The sequence below is a fragment of the Eumetopias jubatus genome, unplaced genomic scaffold (genome assembly GCF_037043125.1).
Source record: "Eumetopias jubatus isolate StellerSeaLion01/CBP00866 unplaced genomic scaffold, mEumJub1_p1.0 scaffold_12, whole genome shotgun sequence".
Taxonomy (NCBI): domain Eukaryota; kingdom Metazoa; phylum Chordata; class Mammalia; order Carnivora; family Otariidae; genus Eumetopias; species Eumetopias jubatus.
In genome coordinates, this window is record NW_028274818.1 from 27,662,687 (window position 1) to 27,689,265 (window position 26,579).

The 26,579-nt window shown below is 38.4% G+C and overlaps 1 protein-coding gene across 2 annotated transcripts in view; it reads left to right on the forward strand.

Moving 5' to 3' along the window:
- KDM5B (lysine demethylase 5B) overlaps window positions 1–26,579 on the forward strand; it is an 80,942-nt gene that overhangs the window by 24,661 nt on the left and 29,702 nt on the right. For both annotated transcript variants that reach the window (XM_028120125.2, XM_028120126.2), the window contains exons 2-12: window positions 5,157–5,234; window positions 7,237–7,359; window positions 8,080–8,250; window positions 14,198–14,332; window positions 16,141–16,237; window positions 17,437–17,546; window positions 20,074–20,232; window positions 20,688–20,807; window positions 22,289–22,447; window positions 24,095–24,276; window positions 25,533–25,695. In XM_028120125.2, the coding sequence (XP_027975926.1) occupies window positions 5,157–5,234; window positions 7,237–7,359; window positions 8,080–8,250; window positions 14,198–14,332; window positions 16,141–16,237; window positions 17,437–17,546; window positions 20,074–20,232; window positions 20,688–20,807; window positions 22,289–22,447; window positions 24,095–24,276; window positions 25,533–25,695 (1,497 nt within the window). The remainder of the gene's footprint in view (window positions 1–5,156; window positions 5,235–7,236; window positions 7,360–8,079; window positions 8,251–14,197; window positions 14,333–16,140; window positions 16,238–17,436; window positions 17,547–20,073; window positions 20,233–20,687; window positions 20,808–22,288; window positions 22,448–24,094; window positions 24,277–25,532; window positions 25,696–26,579) is intronic.

Sequence of the window (26,579 nt, forward strand, 5' to 3'; positions counted from 1 at the left end):
AGTGCTGGGACTAAGGAATATGTTTGCTTGATGTTTCCCAGGCCTCTGAGGATTTTGAAGCTTCAACTTCCTACTTAATTGCCTTCCCAAGGAATATATTTTTTTATTTTTATTTTTTTTAAGATTTTATTTATTTATTTGATAGAGAGACACAGCGAGAGCAGGAACACAAGCAGGGGGAGAGGGAGAGGGAGCAGGCTTCCCGCTGAGCAGGGAGCCCGATGTGGGACTTGATCCCAGGACCCTGGGATCATGACCTGAGCCGAAGGCAGACGCCTAACGACTGAGCCACCCAGGCGCCCGGAATATATTTTCTTAGTGCTTAGGAAAATAATTGAACTTTGGGGCGGCTCAGTCATTAAAGGTCTGCCTTCGGCTCAGGTTGTGATCCCAGGGTGCTGGGATCAAGCCCCACTTCGGGCTCCCTGCTCTTCGGGAAGCCTGCTTCTCCCGTTCCCACTCCCCCTGCTTCTGTTCCCTCTCTCGCTGTCTCTCTCTCTCTCTGTCAAATAAATAAATAAAAACTAATAATAATTGAACTTTCAAATAATAAATAATAATAAGACTTTGAAAATGAAGGCTTAAAATAAAAGCTGTTTTATTTTATTTTTTTAAAAAATTTATATATTTCAGTGTGTGAGACAGAGAAGGGGGTAGGGGCAGAGGAAGAGGGAGAGAGAATTCAAGCCGACTGTGTGCTGAGCATGGAGCCCAACAGGGGGCTCGATCCCATGATCCTGAGATCATGACCTGAGCCTAAATCAAGAGTTGCTCCCTTAACTGAGCCACCCAGGCACCTCTAAAAGCCATTTTAAAGTTTTAAAAGTGAGTGAATCTTAGCAGGGAATTTATATGGGATGACTTGCAATCTATGAACTGTTACAACACCTAGTTAGTATGGAAATACTGTCTTTATGTTAGAAAAATGATTTATGAACCATTTTATTGTTAGAGGCTAAAAGTTTTGGTTAGATTGTATGGTATCCCCTTTAGGTACGTAAGTGGCAGACCCAGAATTATCACACTGTTATTTAATGGTCTCTTTCCTCCTCTGATTGCTTTTTTCCCTCATGTAAAAGTTACAGCCTATCGAGGCCAGACTCAGCCAAGGATATCTTAATTCTAATATTTCAGTGAGCGTTGCAAATAATATGTAATTCTTTTATCGGAGTAAAGCTTTCAGCTGACAGTGAAAGTCTTGAAACTAAATGACATTACTCCCATTTTCCCTCATTCTTTGTAACTAGAAGAGGTGACAGTTTTCAGCGATCTGTGTTTAATGGAGGATTGATCTTCTGAAAGAGTTTTTGTTTTTAGCATAGCTACTGTGTGAACTTCCTTAGTGATAGATATGTACTGTTTTCCTCTTGATGCTTTATTTTAGGATTTATTTTATTTGAAAAAGCTTCAGTATAAAATAAGCATAGATTAGGGGTGCCTGGGTGGCTCAGTTGGTTAAGCGGCTGCCTTCAGCTCAGGTCATGATCCCAGGGTCCTGGGATCGAGCCCCGCATCGAGCCCCACTCGGGCTCCCTGCTCGGCGGGGAGCCTGCTTCTCCCTCTCCCTCTGCCTGCCTCTCTGCCTACTTGTTCTCTCTCTGTATCTCTCTGCCAAATAAATAAATAAAATCTTTAAAAAAAATAAAATAAAATAAGCATAGATTATAAAATACATATATCTACCTACATACAAAGACATAGCTCACTGTAATATATAAAACTTTAATATATAGATGAGATGAAATTAATTTCTCTATCATTGTGTTTTGCGATTCGAAGGCCTGTTTGGAAAAGAAAAATGCCTACTTGATTAATCAGGGGATGTCATACATTACCCATAAGTCTTAGTTTATAAAATTCTCAGACCATGTGGACAGTATGTTAATCATTTACTTGTATATTCTTACACATTATCTTTGATACATTTTTGGTCTAACCTTCAACCCAGATCAGTTCATTTCAGAAAGCCTACAGCTTTTATGAAGTATTAGAGAGCAAAGCTCTGAGCAACAGCAAGTCTTCTGTGATAGAATACTGAGCAATGTGATTTTCTTCCACTACATTGTATTCTGTACAATTAAACACATTGCTTTCCTTATCTTTAGTTATCAAGGAAAACAAAAATAAATCACTTTCATCTTTCTGACTCAGGATGGAGTAGGTAGTTATTTTTAAGTTGATTAACAAAGTATAGTATTTGTTTGACAACTGACACTGAAACAGGAACCATGTATGACAACATAAAATAGTTGTTTTACTGTTTTCTTGAAAGCCCTATTTTTTCCCATTTTTTGTTTCTTTTTGGTATTTTAATAGTAAATAGCTTTGTACCAATTTGTAATCTGCATTTTTTTTCTTTATTAAAAGAAATTGTGGTAAAATGTAATCTTTTTAACATAATAGTTTATCAGGCATTGCTGGTGGGCACTTTTACTGAAGTCTCCCTATCACTAAAACAAAACCTTGTTTTACTTTTTTTAAGTAAGCTCTGTGCCCAACGTGGGGCCTGAACTAACGACCCAAAGATCAAGAATTGCATGCTCCATGGACTGAGCCAGCCAGGCGCCCCAGACCTTGTTTGACTTTTAAACTAAAAACAATCAATAGTAATAAAAATTCTAATAATATAAATTTAAGTTAACAGTAATCTCTTTCCTATTATGAAAGTCTTTAAAATTTACATACATGTAATACTGTTTGCATGATTTTCCGTATTTTAGTGTTTTTTTAAAGATTTTTTATTTATTTGTCAGAGAGAGAGAGAGAGAGAGAGCACAAGCAGGGGGAGCAGCAGAGGGAGATGGAGAAGCAGGCTCCTCACTGAGCAAGGTGCCCAATGTGGGACTTGATCCCAGGACCCTGGGATCATGACCTGAGCCGAAGGCAGACGCTCAACGACTGAGTTACGCAGGCGTCCCTGTATTTTAGGTTTTTTTACTCATTCAATCTTGGCTGTCTTTCTATATTTAGAACATGTAGATTTTTTTCTTTATTACAGCTGCAGAGTATTTTATTGCTATTTACAGATGTGTCAACATTTATTTACCTTACTCTCCGCTGACAGATACTAAGGTTTTCTTTTTAAGATTTTATTTTTTTAAGTAATCTCTACACCCCATGTGGAGCTTGAATTTAAACCCGAGATCAAGAGCCTCATGTTCCACCCACTGAGCCAGCCAGATGCCCCAATATTAAGGTTTTAAGTTAAAACAATTCTGCAGTAAATTTCCTTTTCTCTTTGTGAGTGGTAACAAATATTTGTAAATTGTCACCCAAGGAATTGCTGGGTCAGTAGACCTTTAAAAATTTGATGCTTTCTAATTGACCTCCAAAAACAGTGTACTAATCATCAGGGTCCACATTTCCTCCCATATTGCTAATACTAGTGGTGTGTATATTTTAAATCATTGCTAACCTGGTAAGTAAAAACAAGGGGATCTTGTGTATTTCTTGAATTTTGAGTAAAGTTGGACACCAGTCTTTATTTACAGCTAGCCATTTTTTCTTGCTAACTACTAACACAATTTGTCTGTTTTTCTATATTTTCTTATTTATTGGTATGAGTTCTTCATAAAGCTAAAATTTTAAAATGCTGTATAATATTCAGTGCTGTTATAATATCAATCATATCTTTCTAACATTATGCTGCAGTTAATTTCATGCATGTATTTTGTTGATTCTGGGTGAATTATTTTCTTAGAACAAACTTCTGGGTATGAAGTTGGGTAAAAAGACTGAACTTCCTTGTATTTTCTTAATCTGAAGTTAACTTATTTATTTTGTAATAGATGTTATTTAATGTATGTAATATATTTAAGATTGTATTTCAAATGGCTATGGAAGTAAAAGAAAATCACCTATAATCCTACCACCAAAGACAACCACTGTTAACTGTTGTGCTGTATATCTTTCTAATGTTTTATTTTTATATTGCATAGCCTGTTTTTCTTTTCCTCCTTAACGAATATAAGGAACATCTTTCAATGTCAATAAATAGAGCTATACTACAGCATAATTTTTTTGTCTTTTCGCTTTTTTAATTTGTTAAAATATTATAATATGTATAATACAGAACTTACCATTATAATAATTTTAAGGGTACAATTCAGTGACATTAAGTACATTCATAACCATTAACACTAAGCCATCTCCAGAACTTTTTCATTATTCCAAACTGAAACTCTGTACCCATTAATAACAGCATAATTTTTATTCCTTTAACTATTCTCCTATTGTAGACATTTAAGTTGTTTGCAGTTTTTTCTACTTATAATAGGTAGCATAATATTTTCCTTGTCTGATTATTTCCTCATGATAGCAGTTCTTCTAAGAATCTGTAGCAGTAGATATGTTAAGGGCGATTCTTTAAAATTAGTCTTGAATGACAGTCTTCACCACCACCCCCAAACTTATCTTTAATTTTATAATAAAAGTTAAGGTAAGTAGGAGGTTACATATAAAAATATAGTTTATGGATGTTTTGTTGTTAAATAGCTATTTTTTTTTAAAGATTTTATTTCTTTATTTGACAGAGACAAAGCAAGAGAAGGAACACAAGCAGGGGGAGTGGGAGAGGGAGAAGCAGGCTTCCCACTGAGCAGGGAGCCCGATGCGGGGCTCGATCCCAGGACCCTGGGATCATGACCTGAGCCAAAGGCAGACGCTTAACGTCTGAGCCACTCAGGCGCCCCCGTTAAATAGCTATTTTGTAAAAAGATAACTTATATGGAATAGAGGAATCAAAATCTCTTTCAAAGTCATTGATGTTTTGAGGGGTGCCTGCCTGGCTGGCTCAGTCTGAAGAGCATGTGACTCTTGATCTTGGGGTCGTGAGTTCAAGCCCTACGCTGGGTGTAAGAGATTACTAAAAATCAACAAACTTTAAAGTCAGGGGTTTTTCAACAGCTTGAGGTTAAGTGACTTTACTCATTTGAAAGGGTGTGAAGAGGGGTGTGCACAGGATGCATCATTTATATGGGGAAGGGTAATCATACATATTCTGCTGTTCTGGTGGAAAAGGTTAAGAAACTTACCCATGTTCTGTTTTATATGACTGGTTAAGAGATAGTGTGTTTTACTTAACTGGGGTTTTAACAGAATTTTTAAAATGTCAGAACTATAAATTCTTCTAATCAAAGCCTTTGCTTCTCCCTTAGGATTGGCAGCCACCATTTGCATGTGATGTTGACAAACTTCATTTTACCCCCCGTATCCAGAGGCTGAATGAATTGGAGGTAATATCTTAACTGTTGTTCTGGTGGACTGTATTCCAGAGGGACTTTCTTCGAAGAATCTCTGTCACAAATCTAGTGGTTTTAGTGAAGCTAAGATATGGCCAGTCATTGATAATCATGGTAAAACAAATGGCAATAAGGCCTTTGTAGCAAGCCAGATTTCAAATGGCAGTAAGGCCTTTGTAGGAAGCCAGATTTCATTAAAAACACTGATTTTTGTCAATCATTGTTGGCCTCTTAATTCATTTAAATCCTTCTAAATTTAGTTGACAACCACAAGAATTTAGGTCTTAAAAGGAATGTACTTTTTCTTTTTTTTAAGATTTTATTTATTTATTTGAGAGAGAGAGAATGAGAGACAGCATGAGAGGGAAGAGGGTGAGAGGGAGAAGCAGACCCCCCGCTGAGCAGGGAGCCCGATGTGGGACTCGATCCCGGGACTCCAGGATCATGACCTGAGCCGAAGGCAGTCACTTAACCAACTGAGCCACCCAGGCGCCCCAGGAATGTACTTTGAGAACCATCTAATGGAAAAGATTTCCAGCTCTAATTTTCTTCCAAATACACATCTTCACTTAGATTTAATAACACACTTTAATTTTCTAAGGAGGGGTGAGGAATACTTGGGTATTCTCTAGAGAAGAGATGATGTTTCTTCAATCCTTTTGCTACTGAAACCCTAAAGTACAGGGTGAATAAGGCTTGGGTATTGGTAACCTAGAAGTAATGTTTACATTAACGTTTCGCTAACCTGATTTTAACATTGAATCATGTTTTGCTTTTCTATACAAAACCAAACATTTTTAACTTAAGGGGAACACATGTCCACTGGGATTCTGTGGACATTGGTGGTGGTAGTATCTAGTGTCTGTATTTTCAAGTTGAGCTTGAAAGATAGGAAATGGATACTTTGAGGTCTTAGCCTGTGTTTGGGAACATCTGAACATTAATCTCAGTTTTGCTCTTGAGCAAGATAAAACTCCTAAAACTGTCTGACTTAAACTTAATTTTCAAGGAGGGGAAAGAAAAATGACAAAAAAATTTTTTAACGACTTACAGACAACAGTAATAATCTGTTAAGGGAATGACATTTAATTAAGAAAGTATCTCCTGGTTTTCTGTTATCTTATCAGGACTCATTAAAATTGATATGGAATCACTGCTGTAAATCTGTTTTGAGATTTGTGTTTGAGAAAATAAGAAAATTTGTGCTTGGAAAGAACAGACTTTTAAAATACCCCAGTTGTTGGGCACCTGGGTGGCTCAGTTGGTTAAGTGACTGCCTTCGGCTCAGGTCACGATCCTGGAGTCCCTGGATCGAGTCCTGCATTGGGCTCCCTGCTCAGCGAGGAGCCTGCTTCTCCCTCTAACCCTCCCCTCTCTCATGTACTCTCTCTCTCATTCTCGCTCTCTCAAATAAATAAATAAATCTTTAAAATAAAATAAAATACCCCAATTGTAAAGAGACCAAGAGGGGCATATAGAAGCTTACTTGTCATATAATTTTAACCAATAACAAAATTGTGCTTATAGTACTCCATAAGTGAAGCCCTTTTCAGAGTGCCCACTTAAAGGCTTACTGAGTGTTTAACTCCTTGCTTGACACATGGTAGGGGCTGAATTAAATTTTTGTTGAGTTAATGTATAATTATTTAACCAGCTTTATCTTGTATATTTTTTGACAGTTTCTCTATTGAATTCGGAAGTGATATTTCACTTATTCTTTTTTTTTTTTAAGATTTATTTATTTTAGAGAGAGAAAGAGAGCATGAGTGGGAGGGGCAGAGGGAGAGAATCTCAAGCAGAGCCCCATGCAGGGTTTGATCTCATGACCCTGCGATCATGACCTGAACCTAAAGGAAAAGTCGGATGCTCAACCGGCTGTGCCACCCAGGCGCACCTCACTTAAATATTCTAAGAGTGAAAATACCACACACATAGGTAATAGAAGGAGTTTTAAAATAAGCTAGGTGAGATTAAAATTCATTTCTTTGTCATTCAGGCTCAAACTCGAGTAAAACTGAATTTCTTGGACCAGATTGCAAAGTACTGGGAGTTACAGGGAAGTACTCTGAAAATTCCACATGTGGAGAGGAAGATCTTGGACTTGTTTCAGCTCAATAAGGTAAGAGGCTAACGGCCATCTCCCTCACTTTAGTGCCTTTCTGCCAACATGAATTTGATCTTCCTCATCTTAAAAAGAAACTTATTGTTTGAAATATGTAAAATGAAATTCTCCATTCACTTTAGCGATGATTGGGCTCTCCTTGTCAGGTCTGAAAGCCTTGTCTTGCCACCTTGTGTGTGTCATTTTAGAATTTAACAATATTTCTGTAAGATACTCCTTTCTGTTTTATTACAGTTAAAACAACTGGGGCTGAGGGAGAAAATTGACCAAGCTCTAAAGGCTGAGTCATAATTCAGTATCTGAAATTCAGGTTCACTTCAGGGTAAAGCCTACATTCTTTCCCCCAAAATGGTGCCATCTCTCCTCCTCCTTAGTTTATGGAGATTTTGAGGGTCACTGTGTTGGACCAAGTGCTAGGGTTTGTTCTTTGTTTGAGATTAAATTGTTGATCTAGTTCTTCCTCCCCGAAAATCTTGACTGTTCCGGGGAACTGAGAATTAGCTTTTGGGGGTACAAATGTTTATGGATTATATTGTCAAAAGTGATCAGTTTTCTAGCTTGAAATTAGTAGTGCATATATATTTTCGTTTGACTTGGGAAATGTATTTTTAAAAATTACCACAGCCAAGAACATTTGTTCTTGGAGTCATACCTAGGTACGAGGGAATTAGAAGTGATTTCCATATAGGCGTTTCTAATTTCTTTTGCTATTAACAGTTAGTTGCAGAAGAAGGTGGATTTGCAGTTGTTTGCAAGGATAGGAAATGGACCAAAATTGCCACCAAGATGGGATTTGCTCCTGGCAAAGCTGTGGGCTCCCATATCAGAGGTCATTATGAACGCATCCTCAATCCCTACAACTTGTTTCTGTCAGGAGACAGTTTGAGGGTGAGTATTGAGGCCAACTTTAACCTGTTTTATTTCACAGCTTATTGGTATGTTGTCTTTCAGGGTGAATGAAGAGGCTTTAATTAATTCTGTGGGGGGGAGCCTGGGTGGCTCAGTCGTTAGGCGTCTGCCTTCGGCTCAGGTCATGATCCCAGGTCCTGGGATCGAGCCCCATGTCGGGCTCCCCGCTCCACGGGAAGCCTGCTTCTCCCTCTCCCACTGCCCCTGCTTGTGTTCCCTCTCTTGCTGTGTCTCCCTCTGTCAAATATAGATAAAATCTTTAAAAATAATAATAATAATAAATTCTGTGTGGACGACATTGTTGAGAAGACTCTGTTTTGTGAATTTTTCCTCCGATGTTTGTGTCGTTTTGTTTTGAGAACAGCCGTACTTAGAAGTTTGTTTTTGGATTGAATAAGGTTGTGGAGGAAATAGTCTTTTGCTGTCAGAAGCCGAAGTCTGTATTTAACTTCACTAAAGCTATGTCTTCCTTAAGTGACAAGTTGATTATTATCTCGTTATGGTTCATGCTTTTGCATTCACATATTATGGAGAGCACATTCCTAGTTGTCGCATGAAAGTACGACCTGTGAAATAACTTGCCTACCTGTTCTTATCAGCTGAGATCTCCAGGGAGATTTTCAGATAGAATGCTGATATGGGTGAAACGTAGGGGACTTAAAAATGCTGGATAGCTAATGGATCCCTCTTCTAATAGTTCCTGTGTAGCCATGTTTGTTCCTTACAAAGATGGTATCTGCCATCTTATTCAAATAGGAACTTTTGTTGTAATTAAAGTAAAACCATATTATAAAATCTTCCTACTTATTTCAAGATCCTGATGGAAAGAATAACGTCGTAATCCATTTACACCCTTTGAGCTATTCTAAGGCAAGAGCCGTGAGCCCTATAATTTTAAGAATTGTTACTGTGCGATAGGGAAGTAGAAAGAAAATAACATAGTTTCAGAGGGTAAACTACTAATCAAAACTCTGTCTTGATATTATGGACATACCATCTGTAATGCTCAAATCCTGTAGATTTTCATAGCATCGCATTTTTCTACCCTTTCTCCCTTCTTGATTCCAGGGGAGCTTTCTTTTCAGCTTAAAAGAACATGACCCTCTAATATTCAGAGAGTTGTCATTTTTAAATATACATGTGTGAATGTTTAATGACCCCAGGAATGAAATTATTTAGAACGTTGTATGTGGAACCTTTATGCCTCTGTTTTATAGTCAGATCTACATACAGTTGCTTACAGTAGATTTTCTCCTTGTTAACCTTTCTGTTTCAGTGTGGAAGTCACAATGAGTAAGAGGAAAGAGTCTACCTGCTTTATGGGTTGCAACATTTAAAAAGTCTATATATTTAGGTAGTGTAAGTTTCATAGTTGAAAAGCATGTAAGCATTTATTCAATTGTAGTCTGAAAGGAATAAGTATTTAAAGATACCTTTTACAAACATTACATTTACAACTCAGATAAATACTTATTGAGGGGCCGTTGTGGGCCAAATATGTTCTATGCACTGATAGGTATTCATTGCAGAAAGCTTAAAAACAAAGGAAAGTGTGATGAAAATAAAATCACTCAATCCTCTCACCTGTTTTTTCTTTCAAGGCTATTTTTATGCATATATACACACACTGGGATTGTATTATTCATTTACAGTATTATAACCTGCCTCTTCTCTGCTTAATATATCATGAGTATTTGCCATGTCCTTGAATATTTTTGAAGGTTTACTTGAATGACTCTGGCATTCCATTTTTATAGCCAGACCTTGATTTCTTCATTGTTGAATGCTATATTTATTATACTGTGATGGCCAGTTTTTATACCTAATTTTTGGCTCATTTCTGATTTTTCAAAATAATTCTTAGAGAAAGGATAACTAGAATACATATATTTTAGAAGAGTGGAAACGCAGTACTACCACACACCTATTAGAATGGCCAAATTCAGAACACTGACAGCACAAAGTCTGGCAAGGACAACAGAAGCTTTCATTCATTGCTGGCCGGAATGCAAAATGACACATCTACTCTGGAAGACACTTGGCCATTTCTTAGAAAACTAAACATACTTTGTTACTGTACAATCCAGCAGTCATGTTCCTTGGTATTTACACAAAGGAGTTGAAAACAGGTCCACACAGAACCTGCACACAGATGTTTTTTAGCAACTTTATTGCTCTTAATTGCCAAGACCTGAACACAACCAAGCTGTCCTTCAGTAGGTAAATGGATAAATGAATGGTGGTATATCCAGATAATGGAGTATTATTAGGCATTAAAAAGAAAAGAGATATAAAAAAAGAAAAAAGAGGTCTCAAGCCATGATAAGACAAGGAGAGGAGGCTTAAATGTGTATCACTAAGTGAAAGAACCAACATGAGAAGGCTACTTATACTGTATGATTCCAAACTTAGTATTCTAGAAAAGGCAAAACTATAGAAACAGTAAAAAAGATCAGTGGTTGCCAGGGGTTTTGGGGCAGGAGGGAGAGCCGGGGCGGGGGGTGATATTCAGAGCACAGAGGACTGTTAGAGCAGTGAAAATATCCTACATGGCATTATACATTTGTCCAAACCCATAGAATGTACACCACAAGTGAATCCTAATGTTACCCATAGACTTCTTAGGTTCATCACTTGTAACAAATGTATCACTACTCTGGTGGAGGATGGTGAGGATAGGGGAGGCTGTGCATGTGGGAGTCCAGGGTGTATAGTAAATCTCCACCTTCATCTCAGCTATGCTGTAAACCTAAAACTTCTCTAAAAAAATAAAGTCTTAATATTAAGAAAAAAAAGTGATGCCCAACAAAGGAATTGTTGCAAAAGGGTGAACTGAAGCCTAGAGTAAGTTTTGGGAAACAAGAAAAGTTGAGCAGAGATGTACTGGTGCAGTGGGACAGAGGCTCCACTCCTATGGTCCCGTGTTTTCTTCTGGTTTTCTTTTTCTTTGCTTTTTTTTTTTTTAAAGATTTTTTTTTTTTTTTTAATTTATTGAGAGAGAGAGAGAATGGTAGAGAGAGAGCATGAGAGGGAAGAAGATCAGAGAGGGAGAAGCAGACTCCCCGCTGAGCACGGAGCCCGATGCGGGACTCGATCCCGGGACTCCAGGATCATGACCTGACCCGAAGGCAGTTGCTCAACCAACTGAGCCACCCAGGCACCCGCTTTTTTTTTTTTTTTTAAGGTTTATTTATTTTAGAGAAAGAGCAGTGGGGGAGGGAGAGGGAGGGAGAAACTCTTAAGACTCTGCCCTGAGCGTGGGGCCGGATGCCAGGCTTGATCTCACAACCCTGAGATCACAACCAGAGCCAAAAGCAAGAGTTGGGACGCTGAACCGACTGTGCAACCCGGGTGCCCCTCTGGTATTCCTGTGTTTTCTGAGTGCCTCAGTGGATTGCTCTGTCTCTGTAAGATGGTGTCCTCATGCTGTGGAATCAGTCACCTCTCAATCCCACTTTCTCAAAGGTTAAAATTAGTCTGCATGTACTATGAGTGGATACAAAACAAACACATCAGTTATGTGTTTGGAATTGTGGTTTGGAACAAAATAATAAAGCTCTTTTGGGCGCCTGGGTGGCTCAGTCGGTTAAACATCTACCTTCAGCTCCGGTCATGATCCCAGGGTCCTAGGATTGAGTCCTGCATCGGGCTCCCTGCTCAGCAGGGAGTCTGTTTGTCCCTCTCCCTGTGCCCCTCCCCCGGCTTGTGCTCTCTCTTGCTCACTCTCTCAAATAAATAAAATCTTAAAAAGGGGCGCCTTGGTGGCGCAGTTGGTTGAGCGTCTGCCTTCGGCTCAGGTCACGATCCCAGAGTCCTAGGATCGAGTCCCACCTCGGGCTCCCTGCTCAGCAGGGAGCCTGCCTCTCCTCTCCCTCTGCCTGCTGCTTCCCCTGCTTGTGCTCTCTCTTTCTCTGTCAAATAAATAAATAAAATCTTAAACAAATAATAAAGCTCTTCATGTATATTCTGAAAGTTTCTGAGCTTGATTTTACCTTTGATCTCTAAAGTCCTTGTAGAACAAAGCAGACCATAGTTTGTGGAACTACTTAGACTTAGAGATAGGGACCACATATATAGTCTCTGAATTTCCTTTAAAAAAGGGGGGGGGGCCCTGGGTGGCTCAGTCGTTAAGCATCTGCCTTCTGCTCAGGTCAGGATCCCAGGGTTCTGGGATCGAGCCCCACATCGGGCTCCCTGCTCAGAGGGAAGCCTACTTCTCCCTCTCCCACTCCGCCTGCTTGTGTTCCCTCTCTGTGTCTCTGTCAAATAATTAAAGAAATTCTTTAAAAATAAAAAAAAAGATTTATTTATTTTAGGGAGAGAGAGAGCAAGTGAGCACGAGCGGGGCTGGGGGGAGAGGGAGAGAAACAGATTCCCCGCTGAGCGCAGAACCCCACGTGGGGTTCAGTCTCATGACCCTGAGATCATGACCTGAGCTGAAATCAAGACTTGATGCTTAACCGACTGAGTCATCCAGGTGCTTCTAATCTCTGAATATCTGACCATCCACTTTATAAAATTTCCTTGATTTAGTTCAGTTCGTATCTACATGATCACACATACTTTTAGATCTCAAATAGAAAGTTTATAAAAAAACATAAAAGAGGTTAATTTAGATGATAGGTTTTATTTCCATCTGCATGCCTTCATTAAATATACTCTAAATGCTTAATTTGAGGACTTGTTACAGAATGGAGGGTGGTATTCCATACTAATTTTGTTAACATCTCCAGACAAATCGATGTATGAATTTAATTAAAATGAGCAAAATATTTAATATATATAGGTTGTTGTACCAGTTGTAGATTTATTTACTTGTTTAGAATATCAGGTAATCTGTATCAGTTTTTTTTATAGTGTATTCTGTTTTCTAAATGTTAGAAACAGGTTTTGTTAGATGATTACTCTGCTTTTGTTATTCTTGTTTTCCCCCCTATTCTCTGAATTCTTTCTGCAGTTGTTGGGAGGAAGGAGCCAGTAGTGAGACTATATAGTAGTAGTGGTACCCGTAGAGGCAGGAGTTCTAGAAGGGTATTATTTTACTGTGTCTTACTCTAGCATCAATGATATCTCATACCTGAAGTGGTTACAATTTGGAACCTGCTTTTAAAAATGCTGCTTGTGATACTTGTGGGTCCTATTACGAAGAAGTGTTACTTACTTAAAATTCCTATTAGATTCAGTGGTAATATTTTGATGTTACCGTGTTTTGTTGTGTTGGCATTAAACACCTTCTATCAGCAAGCCTAGAATCAAACTAAAAAATAATCAAAGCAAGAGGAAACTCTTGTCTGATCAGAACTGGAAGTTATTGCTGTGGGCTACCTATTAGCCTTTGTCTCGTGAGTTAGACCTTGTAGGAATATGTTGAAGTAAGTGAAAGCACTGATAAGGGAGAACACTTCAGTCAAATTACCTGTTTTCTCAATTCAGTTGATATCTTTGATCACAGAACATTGCTAGTTATATTTGAAACTGCCGGATTCTAAAACGTAGAAAACCTGTTGGGTTCCATATTTTATGACTCTAAACACTATAAAAAATCAGATATTCTCAATATGGAAAGTTATTTTGGAAACTTACAAGGAGCCTATCTAACAGTTTGAGCCTTCAATTAATTGACAGTCGCAAGCAGGGATAATTGCAAGTGGCTCATTGGGAGTGCCTTGAGCCTGCTGTGGCCTCGTGTAACCTGATGTCATGTACAGTTAAATGAAGCAACACCATTCACCTGCTAAAAATTTTTTTAAACTCTTATATGTGTGTGTGTATATGATTGGTAACTGCAGAGCTGTGTTTATTTAGATCTTAAAAATTGCAGACCTTTTATGTATTTATGTAAATAACTAAAATATACCTTGTAAAATACATTGAAATTCTTAAAAAAGGAAGGGAAATTGATTAATAAATTGTGTTTTATTTCTAGTGTTTGCAGAAGCCAAACCTGAGCACAGACACAAAGGACAAGGAGTACAAACCTCACGATATTCCGCAGAGGCAGTCTGTGCAGCCCTCAGAAACATGCCCCCCAGCCCGACGAGCAAAACGCATGAGAGCAGAGGTGAGAGCCTCATGAGGTTGATCAGGCAGAATTCTTGAGCACTTGTACCACTGTCAGTCTGACACTGGATTTCTCTCATGTGTGTGCTCTTCATGGTTTTGAACCTTGTTAACCTCAGAGAAGGATGCTTTTGTATTCTAGCTTTTACATTTGGGGAGACTGTATTGTCAAAGGAGTAAGGGATTGAAGAATTCTTTCTAGGTTTATGCTGCCTGGACAGACAGCTGCTTTATTAACAGAGTTAGGAAGAATAGGCATTCATTGTCATGGTGTTTGGTTTGCCTGTTACCCTCATGAAGTTAGGCAGTGTTTATTGGGGATTGAGGCTAGGGAATAGAGAACTGGGAACTTTTTTTTTTCTTCTTGAACAGAGAGGTTAGAGGATAGTGAAAGCTGTTTTTCTCAGAGTTCCTGAAAAGAAGTATGGAATTTATGGGAGACATTTATGCTAAGACAGAAAATAATTAGGCAGCATGGGGGTGGAGGCATTGAATATATAAGATGAAATGAAAGAACATGAGGGATGATCAGGAGAAGTGAACGCATGAGAAAGACAGTTTGCTTCAAGATTTTTCTGCTCTGAGAGGTTTCCCCTGGGAAAGGGAAAAGTATTTTCCTGGTTACCTTGTTTCCATACAGAGATGTGAAGGTTTGGGGTTCTTGCCTAGCTTGATGGACATATAAGTGTTAGGAATCAGTGATAATGTATTAAGAACCTCTTAGAACTGGGAAGCCTTGTTGCATTAATCAGGTATCTAAATCAGTCTCTGGTTATTAGTAATTATTGGTCAAAATGAAAAAGAAGATAGCTATTTTGTTTTCTGAGGAAATGGCTGTAAATAAGGGGATTATTTTTAACTTAAGTAAGAGATAGGAAAAAATTTAGTGACTCCATTTTTCTGAATTAAGATTGCCACAGAATAGGAAAATATGGTTATTCGAAGCCCATAAGCATGCTTGGATTTCATTAGTTTAAAAAATTCTTGTTTGAGCACATTTTGATCTTTAAATGTATAAGACATGCCCTGGTGCTGTGGATGTCTAGGTTTGCCTTGATGAGAGACACATAGGGTGATGATAGCACCCTGGGAGAAATTTTGTCAGCAGTGGACATCCTGAATACATATGAACAAGGGCAAAAATGAAGTGTAGTTCACAAACACTTCCCAAAGTTGTTTGCTTTATCAGTAAGTATTACCACTTTGAGAAACATTGAAAATTGAGGCTGACTTAATGATAGGAGAATCCTTAATAATTTAGTGATGTTAGAAGAGTAGCTTATAATAACAGTTTTTAATAGAAGAATTAATAGAAAATTATTATGGAAGCTGAGTTTTCTATAAATGCAAGCCAACTTTGGAAAAAGCCAGCAAACTCTTATAGGCTAATGGAATTATGATACTTATATAACTGTTAAGGATTTGGCTTAGTGATGACTGAATCAAGCATAAGGTGAGTAGATGAGAACTGGGAAGCTTCTAGGAGGAAAATCAGATCTGTTCCCAGTGGGGTAATGACACCTCCCCTGATTTGTTCCTGATACTTTGGTTCTTCCCTGTTTTTTTGACCTGTGGAGATAGAAGAGTATCTAAGAGTTTTTCTAAAGAGTATTCTAAGATTTTTTTCCTTTCCTTAAATAATAGTAATTTTAAGGGTAGATCTCTCCTCTGTGGGGAGAGAGAAGCTTGTTTTGAATGTCTATTTATAAGACAATTTATAAGATTATAATCACCTTGAGATTTCCATTGGATTTTAGAAGATTTCTTTTTTAAAAGGAAATATTTATGTATATGACAACTTTTTTAAAGGCCATGAATATTAAAATAGAACCAGAAGAGACAGCAGAAGCCAGAACTCATAACCTGAGACGACGGATGGGCTGTCCAACTCCAAAATGTGAAAATGGTAAGAAAGTGTTTATCCATGGGAGGAAAGAAGTAAAAGTAAATTAGTAAAAATAAGTATTCATTTTTTAAGGAAATATTATAGCAACTATTGAATACTAGTCAGTGGGTTGGGTCTTGAAATAAAATCTTAATATGTTAATGTCCCTGTTCTCATAGTTAGTGACCAGTAGAAGTAAACAGATATGCATATTAGAAATATGATTGAGTTTTTCTCAACTGTCACTAAGTGCTATTCCGAAATTTGGTTAAATGGCATTCATTGAAAAGAAGTGATTTATGAGTAGCATAAGTTACTTTGACTGGGTATCTGTTAAGTTTATTTCAGGCATGGCAGGTAGACATGGTTTCTAAATCTGAATTTTAGTTGATAATTGCTTGGCTGGCCATTGCTTGATGTCAGTCACTGAGAGTTAAGTTCAGGACTCTAAAAAGAGAAGTCCTAAATCCTATATGGGCAGGCACATACAAAAGAAGTTATTAAAATTGGTTCTTTAGTGGTTGGTGAGTTTAGTGGAAAGGCCAACACAATGTAGTGAAAAGCAGATGGATTTTTAAAAATCTGAATCTGAATCTGAATCCTGGCCTAACCACTAAGTAGTTGTATGACCTTAGATATTTCTTGATTTCTTTTAGTGTCTTATCTTTATTTTCTTATCTTTGAAATGGATTTGTTTGCAAAAGTTTAGATAATCTATGGAAAGCATTTAGCACAGCACCTACCTACCATAGGATAGTTCATTAATTGATAGTTACTGTTTTAGCCGAAATTCTCAGTCTTTGGAACCAGGAAGCTGGGGCAGTAAGTAGTCATGGGTTATGGAGGAATACAATTGGTGAATTGTTAGTCTCTTACAGTTAAGATCAGGAGGAACCTGCTTTCATCAATATATGTCATATCTTGGTAACATGTTAAGAAGACTGTATCTTCAGCTCCTATTTTAAAAGCCTACAAACCTAAGCAACATATCCAGAAGTGCCCACATTTAAATGGTGTGAGAGTTTGCATTTTATCATAAGCAGTCAGCACCTAGCCCTTGAACATGGTAACACTGGGTGCTGCTGCTCTTGCGTTGAAAAGAAACAAGGAAATTGTGTTTGTGTCCTGTGTGTAGCTTGGGGGAGGGAGAGGTGAGAGGTGAGGGAGCAAGGTGAGCCAAGCGTAGTACGTGAAGCGCTAACTCTGATTGCCTCTTACAGAGAAAGAAATGAAAGGCATCGTCAAGCAAGAACCCATTGAGAAAAAAGAGTACATTGTAGAAAGCGAGAAGGAAAAACCCAAGAGCCGATCTAAAAAAACCACCAATGCTGTGAGTTGACATGTTTAAACACTTTTACCACTTTTGTGCCTTACTTAAGACTGCTAGCTTAGAGTGTCACAGTTAAAAGAACTTTCATGTCCATTTATAGTATCAGTTTCTTTTTTTTTTTTAAGATTTTATTTATTTGACAGAGAGAGACACAGCAAGAGAGGGAACACAAGCAGGGGGAGTGGGAGAGGGAGAAGCAGGCTTCCCGCTGAGCAGAGAGCCCGATGCGGGTCTTGATCCCAGGACTCTGGGATCATGATCCGAGCCGAAGGCAGACGCTTAACGACTGAGCCACCCAGGCGCCTCTATAGTATCAATTTCTAATTGAGGAAATACACAAATGCATTATGAAGGTAATAGTAACATATGGGGGGCATTCACAGCCATTTTTTGGAGTACATGCAGTTTAGAGACAAATAATGGTGAGTTGGATTATATATGAAATGTTCATAAATCACTAGATCACCTCCAGATGAGTTGAGAGCTAGATCAAAAATCAGGTTGATGTTTTCCAACCTTACAACAGGGAAGGAAAAGGAAGATAGGAAAAGGAAGGAAAGAAAAGGAGAAAGGAGTTGGGTGGAGAGGAACTAAGGACCCAACAAGAGTTGGAGGACTAGGCAGCCATTTACTCAAATGGAAACTTAAAAATAAAGCTTGAGGACATTACAGAGGATCTGGTTGCGTTTCTTCTTCTCTGTCTCCTTCTGAGAGCTCAGTGAATAGCTTGACAACAGTGCTTTTTATCGTGGAATTTGAAATTATTCCAATTAAGTGTTCTTTTCATCCCCCCCACCACCAAAAAAAAAAAAATTTACAATCAGAAAATGTTCAGAACTCCGGTTTTTATTTGCTACAACAGAAAAAGTGAGATTCCCTGATTAGTTGAATTCTTAGCTTTCCATATTATTGGGTAATGTATTAGTTTGCAAGGGCTGCCATAACAAAGTATCACAGACTAACTGGCCTAAATAACAATTTATTTTCTCATGGTTCTGGAGGCTGGAAGTCTAAGATCAAGGTGTCGGTAGGGTTGGTTTTTTTCTGAGGCCTCTCTCCTTGGCTTGTAGATGGTTGTCTCTTCCCTGTCTCCACGTGGCTTTCCTCTGTACCTGTCTATGTCCTAATCTCTTCTTCTTGAATACTAGTCAGAGTGAATTAGAGCCCACTCATTATGATCTCGTTTTACCTTAATTAATCTCTTTAAAGATCCTGGTTCCAAATATAGTCACATTCTGAGGTACTGGGGGTTAAGACATCAAGATACGAATTTTGGGGGAACAGAGTTCAGCCCATTAACAGGTAATAACTATGTATTTTTATCACTGTGTTTGGGGAACTTCTTAACCATGAGTCCTTAATTAGAATATAAAGTAATTTAATGTGGTTAATGAACTTAAACACTTTTCTTTCCTTTTAAACATTGCAAAATTGAATTTTTTCTTTATAAGTTCTACTTTTGGTTAAGCTCATAATTTATTACCAAACATGTTCTTCTTTTAGAGGATTATCATTCTCTAAGCTACTAGAAGCTAGATATCTTAGTAACAAACTTTAAAACACATAGCTGAGGGGCGCCTGGGCAGCGCACTCAGTTGAGTGTCCGACTCTTGATTTTGGTCCAGGTCGTGATCTCATGGGCTGTGGGATGGAGCCCCTCTTCTGGCTCCCGGCTCAGCCAGAGTCTCCTGAGGATTTTCTCTCTTCTCCCTCTGCCCTTCCTGTGCATGCATGTGTGCCTACTCTCTCTCTCTCAAATAAATAAACAAACAAACATATACATATATATTTTTTTTTTTAAAGAGGGTGGAGCATGAGATCTGAGATCATGTCCTGAGCCAAAATCAAGAGTTGGACGCTAACCGACTCAGCCACCCAGGCACCCCTAAATAAATAAACACACACACAGAAACAGCTGAAAAGGTTTTGAGATTAGACTTTAGTGTTGGGAATGCATTAAGCATTGTAAAGTTATCTCTTTTTTTTTTTATTAAAGATTGTATTTATTTATTTGACAGAGAGAGAGAGCATGAGCAGGGGGGGAGTGGCAGGCAGAGGCAGAGGGAGAAGCAGGCTCCCCACAGAGCAGGGGGAGCCCGACTCGGGACTTGATCCCAGGACTCTGGGATCACGACCTGAGCCAAAGGCGGTCGCTTAACCAACTGAGCCAGCCAGGCACCCATGTAAAGTTATCTCTTCTAAAGGGTGAAGCATTTTTATTTAAAATACCTCTTGGGGCACCTGGGATCGAGCCCCGTGTCGGGCTCCCTGCTCAGCGGGAAGTCTGCTTCTCTCTCTCCCACTCTTCCCCTGCTTGTGTTCCTGCTCTCACTGTGTCTCTCTCTCTGTCAAATACATAAATAAAATCTTTAAAAAAATAAAATAAAATACCTCTTCTGGGGGGTGATTCATCTTCATTTGAAGGATGGAAAGACTAGATTATGCCTCTATCCATTTTGTTCTTAGAATTTAACAAAATCGAGTGTAGCTCATGCTCCTTGTCCTGTACCTGTTTTCACTGCTGCAGGTGGATCTGTATGTCTGCCTCTTATGTGGCAGTGGAAATGATGAAGACCGGCTTCTCTTGTGTGACGGGTGTGATGACAGTTACCATACCTTTTGCCTGATTCCCCCTCTCCATGATGTTCCCAAGGGAGACTGGAGGTGTCCTAAGTGTTTGGCTCAGGTAAGAATTAATGGCAGAGATAGCATTAGAAAATTTCCTTCGGAATATTTTTTGTTTGCTTTTGGGTTTTAGATTAGCAGTTGGTAACAGTGAGGCTCATGAAAAAAAGTGGGCTGGACCTGACTAGGAAGGAGGTCTTGGCAGTGAGGCCCACAGCTATGCCAGGAGCTAAGAGGCAGAAAAAAATTTTTTAACTACACTTAAATTTTTTTTTCATTTAAAAAAGCATTGCATGTTCTTTGCAAAAATTCTTAGACTGAATGACTTAAAAAAGAGTATGATTTCATAATTGCTAGACAAGTTATTTTGATGTATATCCTTCCAGACGTTTTTGTATTTTAAACACTGCATACGTAATTTTACTAATCTGTTTTTTAAAAATAATATCAATAAAATATAACTATGTATCTATAAATAAAAATATTCTTTTTACTTTTTTTTTTTCTTTTTGGCAGGAGTGTAGTAAGCCACAAGAAGCATTTGGCTTTGAACAAGCAGCCAGGGACTATACCCTCCGTACTTTTGGAGAAATGGCAGATGCGTTCAAATCTGATTATTTCAACATGCCAGTCCACGTATGTACATACATACTGCTTTGATTTGGGATTTTAATAACTTTTAGAATCTGAAGACAATTTCACTTGGCAGTTATTTTTGATAAACATTATCATACACAGTGAACCCTTTAATTTGTTTAATGGTATTGAAATTCCACAATATGTTAAAGTGCATTCTGATTTTTCACTTGTGATTTCTCTAAAGATGACCTTTTCCACACAAATCATACAGCAGCAATAATAGGATGTTAATAAAGGAAATCGTCAGGAATGCTTTCAGTTCAACAAATGTAATTTAAAGAAAACTTCACAGTTTATTGACTGACTCCTATGTGCCAGTCATCATGTCTTGCATTGAGAACACATTTATATATTGTTGTAAGTTAGTATCGTAAACTTTAGGATGAGTTCATTTTAAATTCTCCTTTATGCTCTTAGAAGCATAAGACTGTTTCATTCAGCATTTAACATTCTGTCAAGTGAGTGCACCAGAATTAAATGGTTTTCTGTCCTAATTCTGGACACTTAAGCTGTGTTTTTTCTCACTTACCAACAAAGCGCTATAGCAGACACTTGACACATATAGACCTCTTTAGTTGGATTATTTTCTTGGGATGCTTACTGAGGTCAGATGAGAGTATTTATCCATTTTTTCCCCCACTTTAATGGCTGTATCATTTATGGGAACCCAGCAATGTATGTGTGAACTTGTTTTTCCCTGATAGCACTAGCATAAGCTGTTTAGTTACTTAAAATGTTTGCTTACTTAAGGGGCTTATATATTCAAGTTATACTCCATTTGAATTTCAGTTCTTTTGACCCCTCATACATTGTATGATTTCCCGGTATGTTTGCTTAACCAGTCCTGGTGGTGTGCATATTTAAGGCATTTAAGTTACCTTTCTCTAGACTTGAATCAGATTAACAACAGATCCTAGACGTGCAGTCTGGTGACTTGCTGTACTACCGCACACTGCTGCAAAGTAATTGCTCTTTGTGTTCATGTTTTGCACTGTATCTTTTTCATCATGGTTGCCTGTGTTATTCTTAGCCGGGTCTAGTGCAGAGAGTGAAAGGATGGACTCAGGTAATGTGTTTGAACACATCTTGATGGATGAAGTGTCATTCAAACACAGCTATTACTGTATAATGGTCAACTAAGTTATTTATTACATTTCTCACACACAAAAACATCTCCAGGTTTTGGTTGTCAGAATTTTGCTTTTCCTTGACTTCCTTTCAGTGTAGTGGCCAGGTTGGTGATAGAGGAACATGAATTTTTAATCAGTACTTACTTTTTTAGTTATAAAATTGCTTTTAGAAAATGATATACATGTCTAAACTGCCTGGGAGCAATTGTGGAACATTATGGATATAATTTTCCTTAGGGTGTTGTCCTGTGATTCCTGTCACTTAGCTAATGTCTTCAGATTGGTCATGGGCAGTTTGCGAGTGTCTGAAAACTCAGTTTTTTGTCTTCCTCATTGTTTTGTTTCCAGATGGTTCCCACAGAACTAGTTGAGAAAGAATTTTGGCGACTGGTAAGCACTATTGAAGAGGATGTCACAGTAGAATATGGAGCCGATATCGCCTCAAAAGAATTTGGCAGTGGCTTCCCTGTCCGAGATGGGAAAATCAAACTTTCACCTGAGGAGGAGGTAGGGTCTGTGAGGCACTTCTATTTCAAGCAGAGACCTGTGTTTAAAGCTAATAGTTCAGCATATCCTTATCTAAAGGGCATAGTACAGGATTAATAGCCTTACTGCAAACATACATGTAGTTGGAACTTGAGTTATTATTACTGTTTTTTTTTTAAAGACTTCATTTCTTTTTTTTTTTTAAAGATTTTATTTATTTATTTGAGAGACAGAGAATGAGAAATAGAGAGCACAAGAGGGAAGAGGGTCAGAGGGAGAAGCAGACTCCCCGCCAAGCAGGGAGCCCAATGCGGGACTTGATCCCGGGACTCCAGGATCATGACCTGAGCCGAAGGCAGTCGCTTAACCAACTGAGCCACCCAGGCGCCCCGGATTTCATTTCTTTATTTGACAGAGAGAGACCCAGTGAGAAAGGGAGCACAAGCAGGGGGAGTGGGAGAGGGAGAAGCAGGCTTCCCGCGGAGCAGGGAGTCCAGTGCAGGGTTCAATCCCAGGGCCCTGGGATCATGACCTGAGCCGAAGGCAGACGCTTAATGACTAAGCCACCCAGGCTCCCCGGAACTTGAATTATTAATTAAAATTCTATTTGGCTGAAATAATTTATGATTACTTTCAGCACAGTTTTGATTACCAGATTATTAAAAAATTTTGAGAGAGAGGGTGAGCGAGCACGAGCAGGGGAGAGAGGCAGAGGGAGAGAGATAAGCAGACTCCCTGCTGATCAGGAAGCCTGACACAGGGCTTTCGTCAGGATCCCAGGACCCTGAGATCATGACCTGAGCCAAAACCAAGAGTCGGACACTTAACTGAATGAGCCACCCAGGCACTCCTGATTACCAGATTTTTAATAATTTCAAGAAAAGTAGAGCCCACAGAAGAATTCTAGTCCCAGCTGTTCAACTACATTGTGATGATACAGGGAGATTACTTAACCTCCCTTTGCCTTCATTCTATAACTGTGGTATTACTTTCTGAAGAAAATTTGAGGGTTTGGAACCACACCTAAATTTATCTTTGAATTTTAGTGTTTGAGTCTATTATTTTCCATAATAGCAAACTTCTAGGAAGGTTTCTATTCCTATCCTAGTAGGAAATCAGATTTTTTTAAAATCTTTTTGAAATCTAACATATACATAGAAAAGTACATAATCATACGCACACCTTGATGAATTTTCACAAACTGAATACACCCATATAACCAGCACTAGAACAAGAATTAAGACATAACCAGTTATTACCAGACCTTACTCCAGAAGTTCGTCTTTTGTCCTCCCTATTTCACTACCTTCCCTGTCTCAGGACAACCACTTTCCTGACTTACAACACCATAGATTAGTTTGCCTGTTTTTGGTTTTTGAACTTGATATAAATGGACTCATACTGTGTATTTTCTCTATAGCCAACACAAGGGGGTAGCCATAGAGATACAAAAGTATATACTATATGAATCTATTTATATAAAGCTCAAAACTGAGCAGAAGTAATCTACGGGTATCTAAGAAGTTAGCATAGTAGTCTCTCCTTTTCTCCAACCCCAACCTTCTTATTTTGAGGGAGACTATTTTCAGCCAGCTTTTTGAAGCATCGAGAATCTAAAATGTTAGCATGTATAGCTAAACCTTTATACCTTTTTTGTTTCCTTTCTAGGAGTATCTTGATAGTGGCTGGAATTTGAACAATATGCCAGTGATGGAGCAGTCTGTCCTTGCTCACATTACTGCTGATATATGTGGCATGAAACTTCCTTGGTTGTATGTGGGAATGTGCTTTTCTTCATTCTGTTGGCATATTGAAGACCACTGGAGCTATTCAATTAACTACCTGCACTGGTAAGAAGTTCCACATAACCTATGAATAGTATGCAAGCTGGGTTGGAAACTTTTTAAATGTGTTTGAAGAGTAACAGACTGTTTTTTCACTACTGTTGAATCAGGCATCTTAACAAGTTAAGGCAGTGGTTTTTAAGGATCCTAGGAAATCCATAAATCCCCTAAAATTGCACACACATTATTTTTCAAGTATAACATGTTTCTGGGGAGGGGATAGACAGCTGTTAGTGAAAGAAGCCTTTACTCATGGAAAGATTAAAAAGCACTAAACATTGCTTTTACTATGGAGAAATCCCATTCTGTGGCAGTGGCAGCCCAGATACCTTTTGGAAGAGTAGGGGAATATAGGTCCCAGAGTGTCCTCCAGGTCCTTGGGATTGGCAGCTTCTGTTTTGTTGTGCTGCATTTTGGCATTATTACACATAGTAGAATGGGCTTTATCCGTGCATGAGTGCATGGAGGCAGGGTGCAGATATTCAGACTTTTTTACTTTTTAAACTCTTGAGTCAAAGCCATTTCTTCTTTCACATCTGTTTTTACCCCGTCCATTTCCTTTGCTTTTCTAAGTACGGAAATATTTGAAGATCTGTAACTCACTTAAATCCCCACACAAGGAATTTGAGGATGTACCACAAGAAAGAGAGAGTTGGGAAATATATGTGGAGCATCAGTTCTGCCTCCCTAGGCAATTGCTCCCAGCTGTAAAATGAAGATTATATTTACCATACCTCACAGGGATGTTACAGATTAATTGGTTGACAGTTTAAAGTGCTTTGAAGAATAAGAGCTCTTTAGAAATGCTAATTGCCTGATTAGTGTTTGATTTAATCTCTCCTGTCGGAATGGACAAGGGAAAGGGAAGATGGAGAGTTGCCGTCCCTTGTCAATTGCTCTAAGAAATTGTGGTAACCGCATATCCTGTAGCTAACATGATATCTTATATTCTTAAAAATTCTAGATATTTCCATTTTCTAAAAAGATAAAAATGGGAGGGAGGAGGGGGGACCTCAGATGGAAAGTCTTGTACTTAGACTCCATACTTGAAGGGGGAGAATGCATCACATATGTTCAGATCACATTTCTAATGACACTTAATTCAGTTTGAACCTTTGTAGCATAATCGTACAAAGCAGGGCCTGAAAAATATGACTTGTTAACCATTTTGTTTGTGTTAGTGTTGCAGACTGATTTTTTCTAATGAAATTTCATGTTTATATATTTCCTGAGATTGATATATTTTTACAATCTGTTTCTAGGGGTGAGCCAAAAACCTGGTATGGAGTCCCAGGGTATGCTGCCGAGCAGCTAGAAAATGTAATGAAGAAACTAGCTCCAGAGCTCTTTGTGTCCCAGCCAGATCTTCTCCATCAGCTTGTGACCATCATGAACCCCAATACCCTGATGACTCATGAAGTGCCTGTATGTTCTGGGTCAATCCTCCTGTATTGAGGCTTAATTCACCACTTCTCTTCCCTGTTACTCAGTTTTTTATGAAGTTGATTTTGGTTATGTGTGTTCCATACCATAACTGGATAGCAGAAACAGCTGTTAGGTGGAATTTGATACTGTATTGCAATAAGCCAGTAGGACTGAATCCTCAGACACCATAAAAACTAATTTGTTGCAGCTAATAACTAGGTTGCTAAGCAGCCATATTTTGCAAATAATATGTGTGATGCTTTTTTTTTTTCAGTGTCTAATTTAGGCTTTCTAAACTATAATTTTTCTTTATAACTTCAGTCTTTCAATGCAACAAAACAAAAACCTTAATGTTATTTGTTTGTATAAAATACTATGAAAATGTCTAGGTTCTGTTACAATTAGATCTAAACTCTAATGTCAGAATCCTTCATACTCTGTCCATACTTAAAAAAATAATTTATGGAATCTACATGAACTTAATTTTGAATGATAAACTGAAATGATTTACATGCTTGGTGATACTGGTTATATTATACCTCCACCCCTAATTAATCTTGCTTATTTATTTATTTATTTTTAATATTTTATTTATTTATTTGAGAGAGAGAGAGTGCACAAGTGGGGGGGAGGAGCAGAGGGAGAGGGAGAAGCAGACTCCCCAATAAGTCGGGAGCCCCAACATGGGGGGCTCCATCCCAGGACCCTGAGATCATGACCTGAGCCAAAGGCAGCCGCTTAACCAACTGAGGCACCCAGGTGCCCCTAAAGAGAAAATTAATTTCAAGCTCTTGAGCTTGGATTTAAGGGTATCTAGACTGAAATGTGCTGTTGGTGATATTGCCTCTGAGGTTGCTATACAAAGTGACACTTATTTGTATACT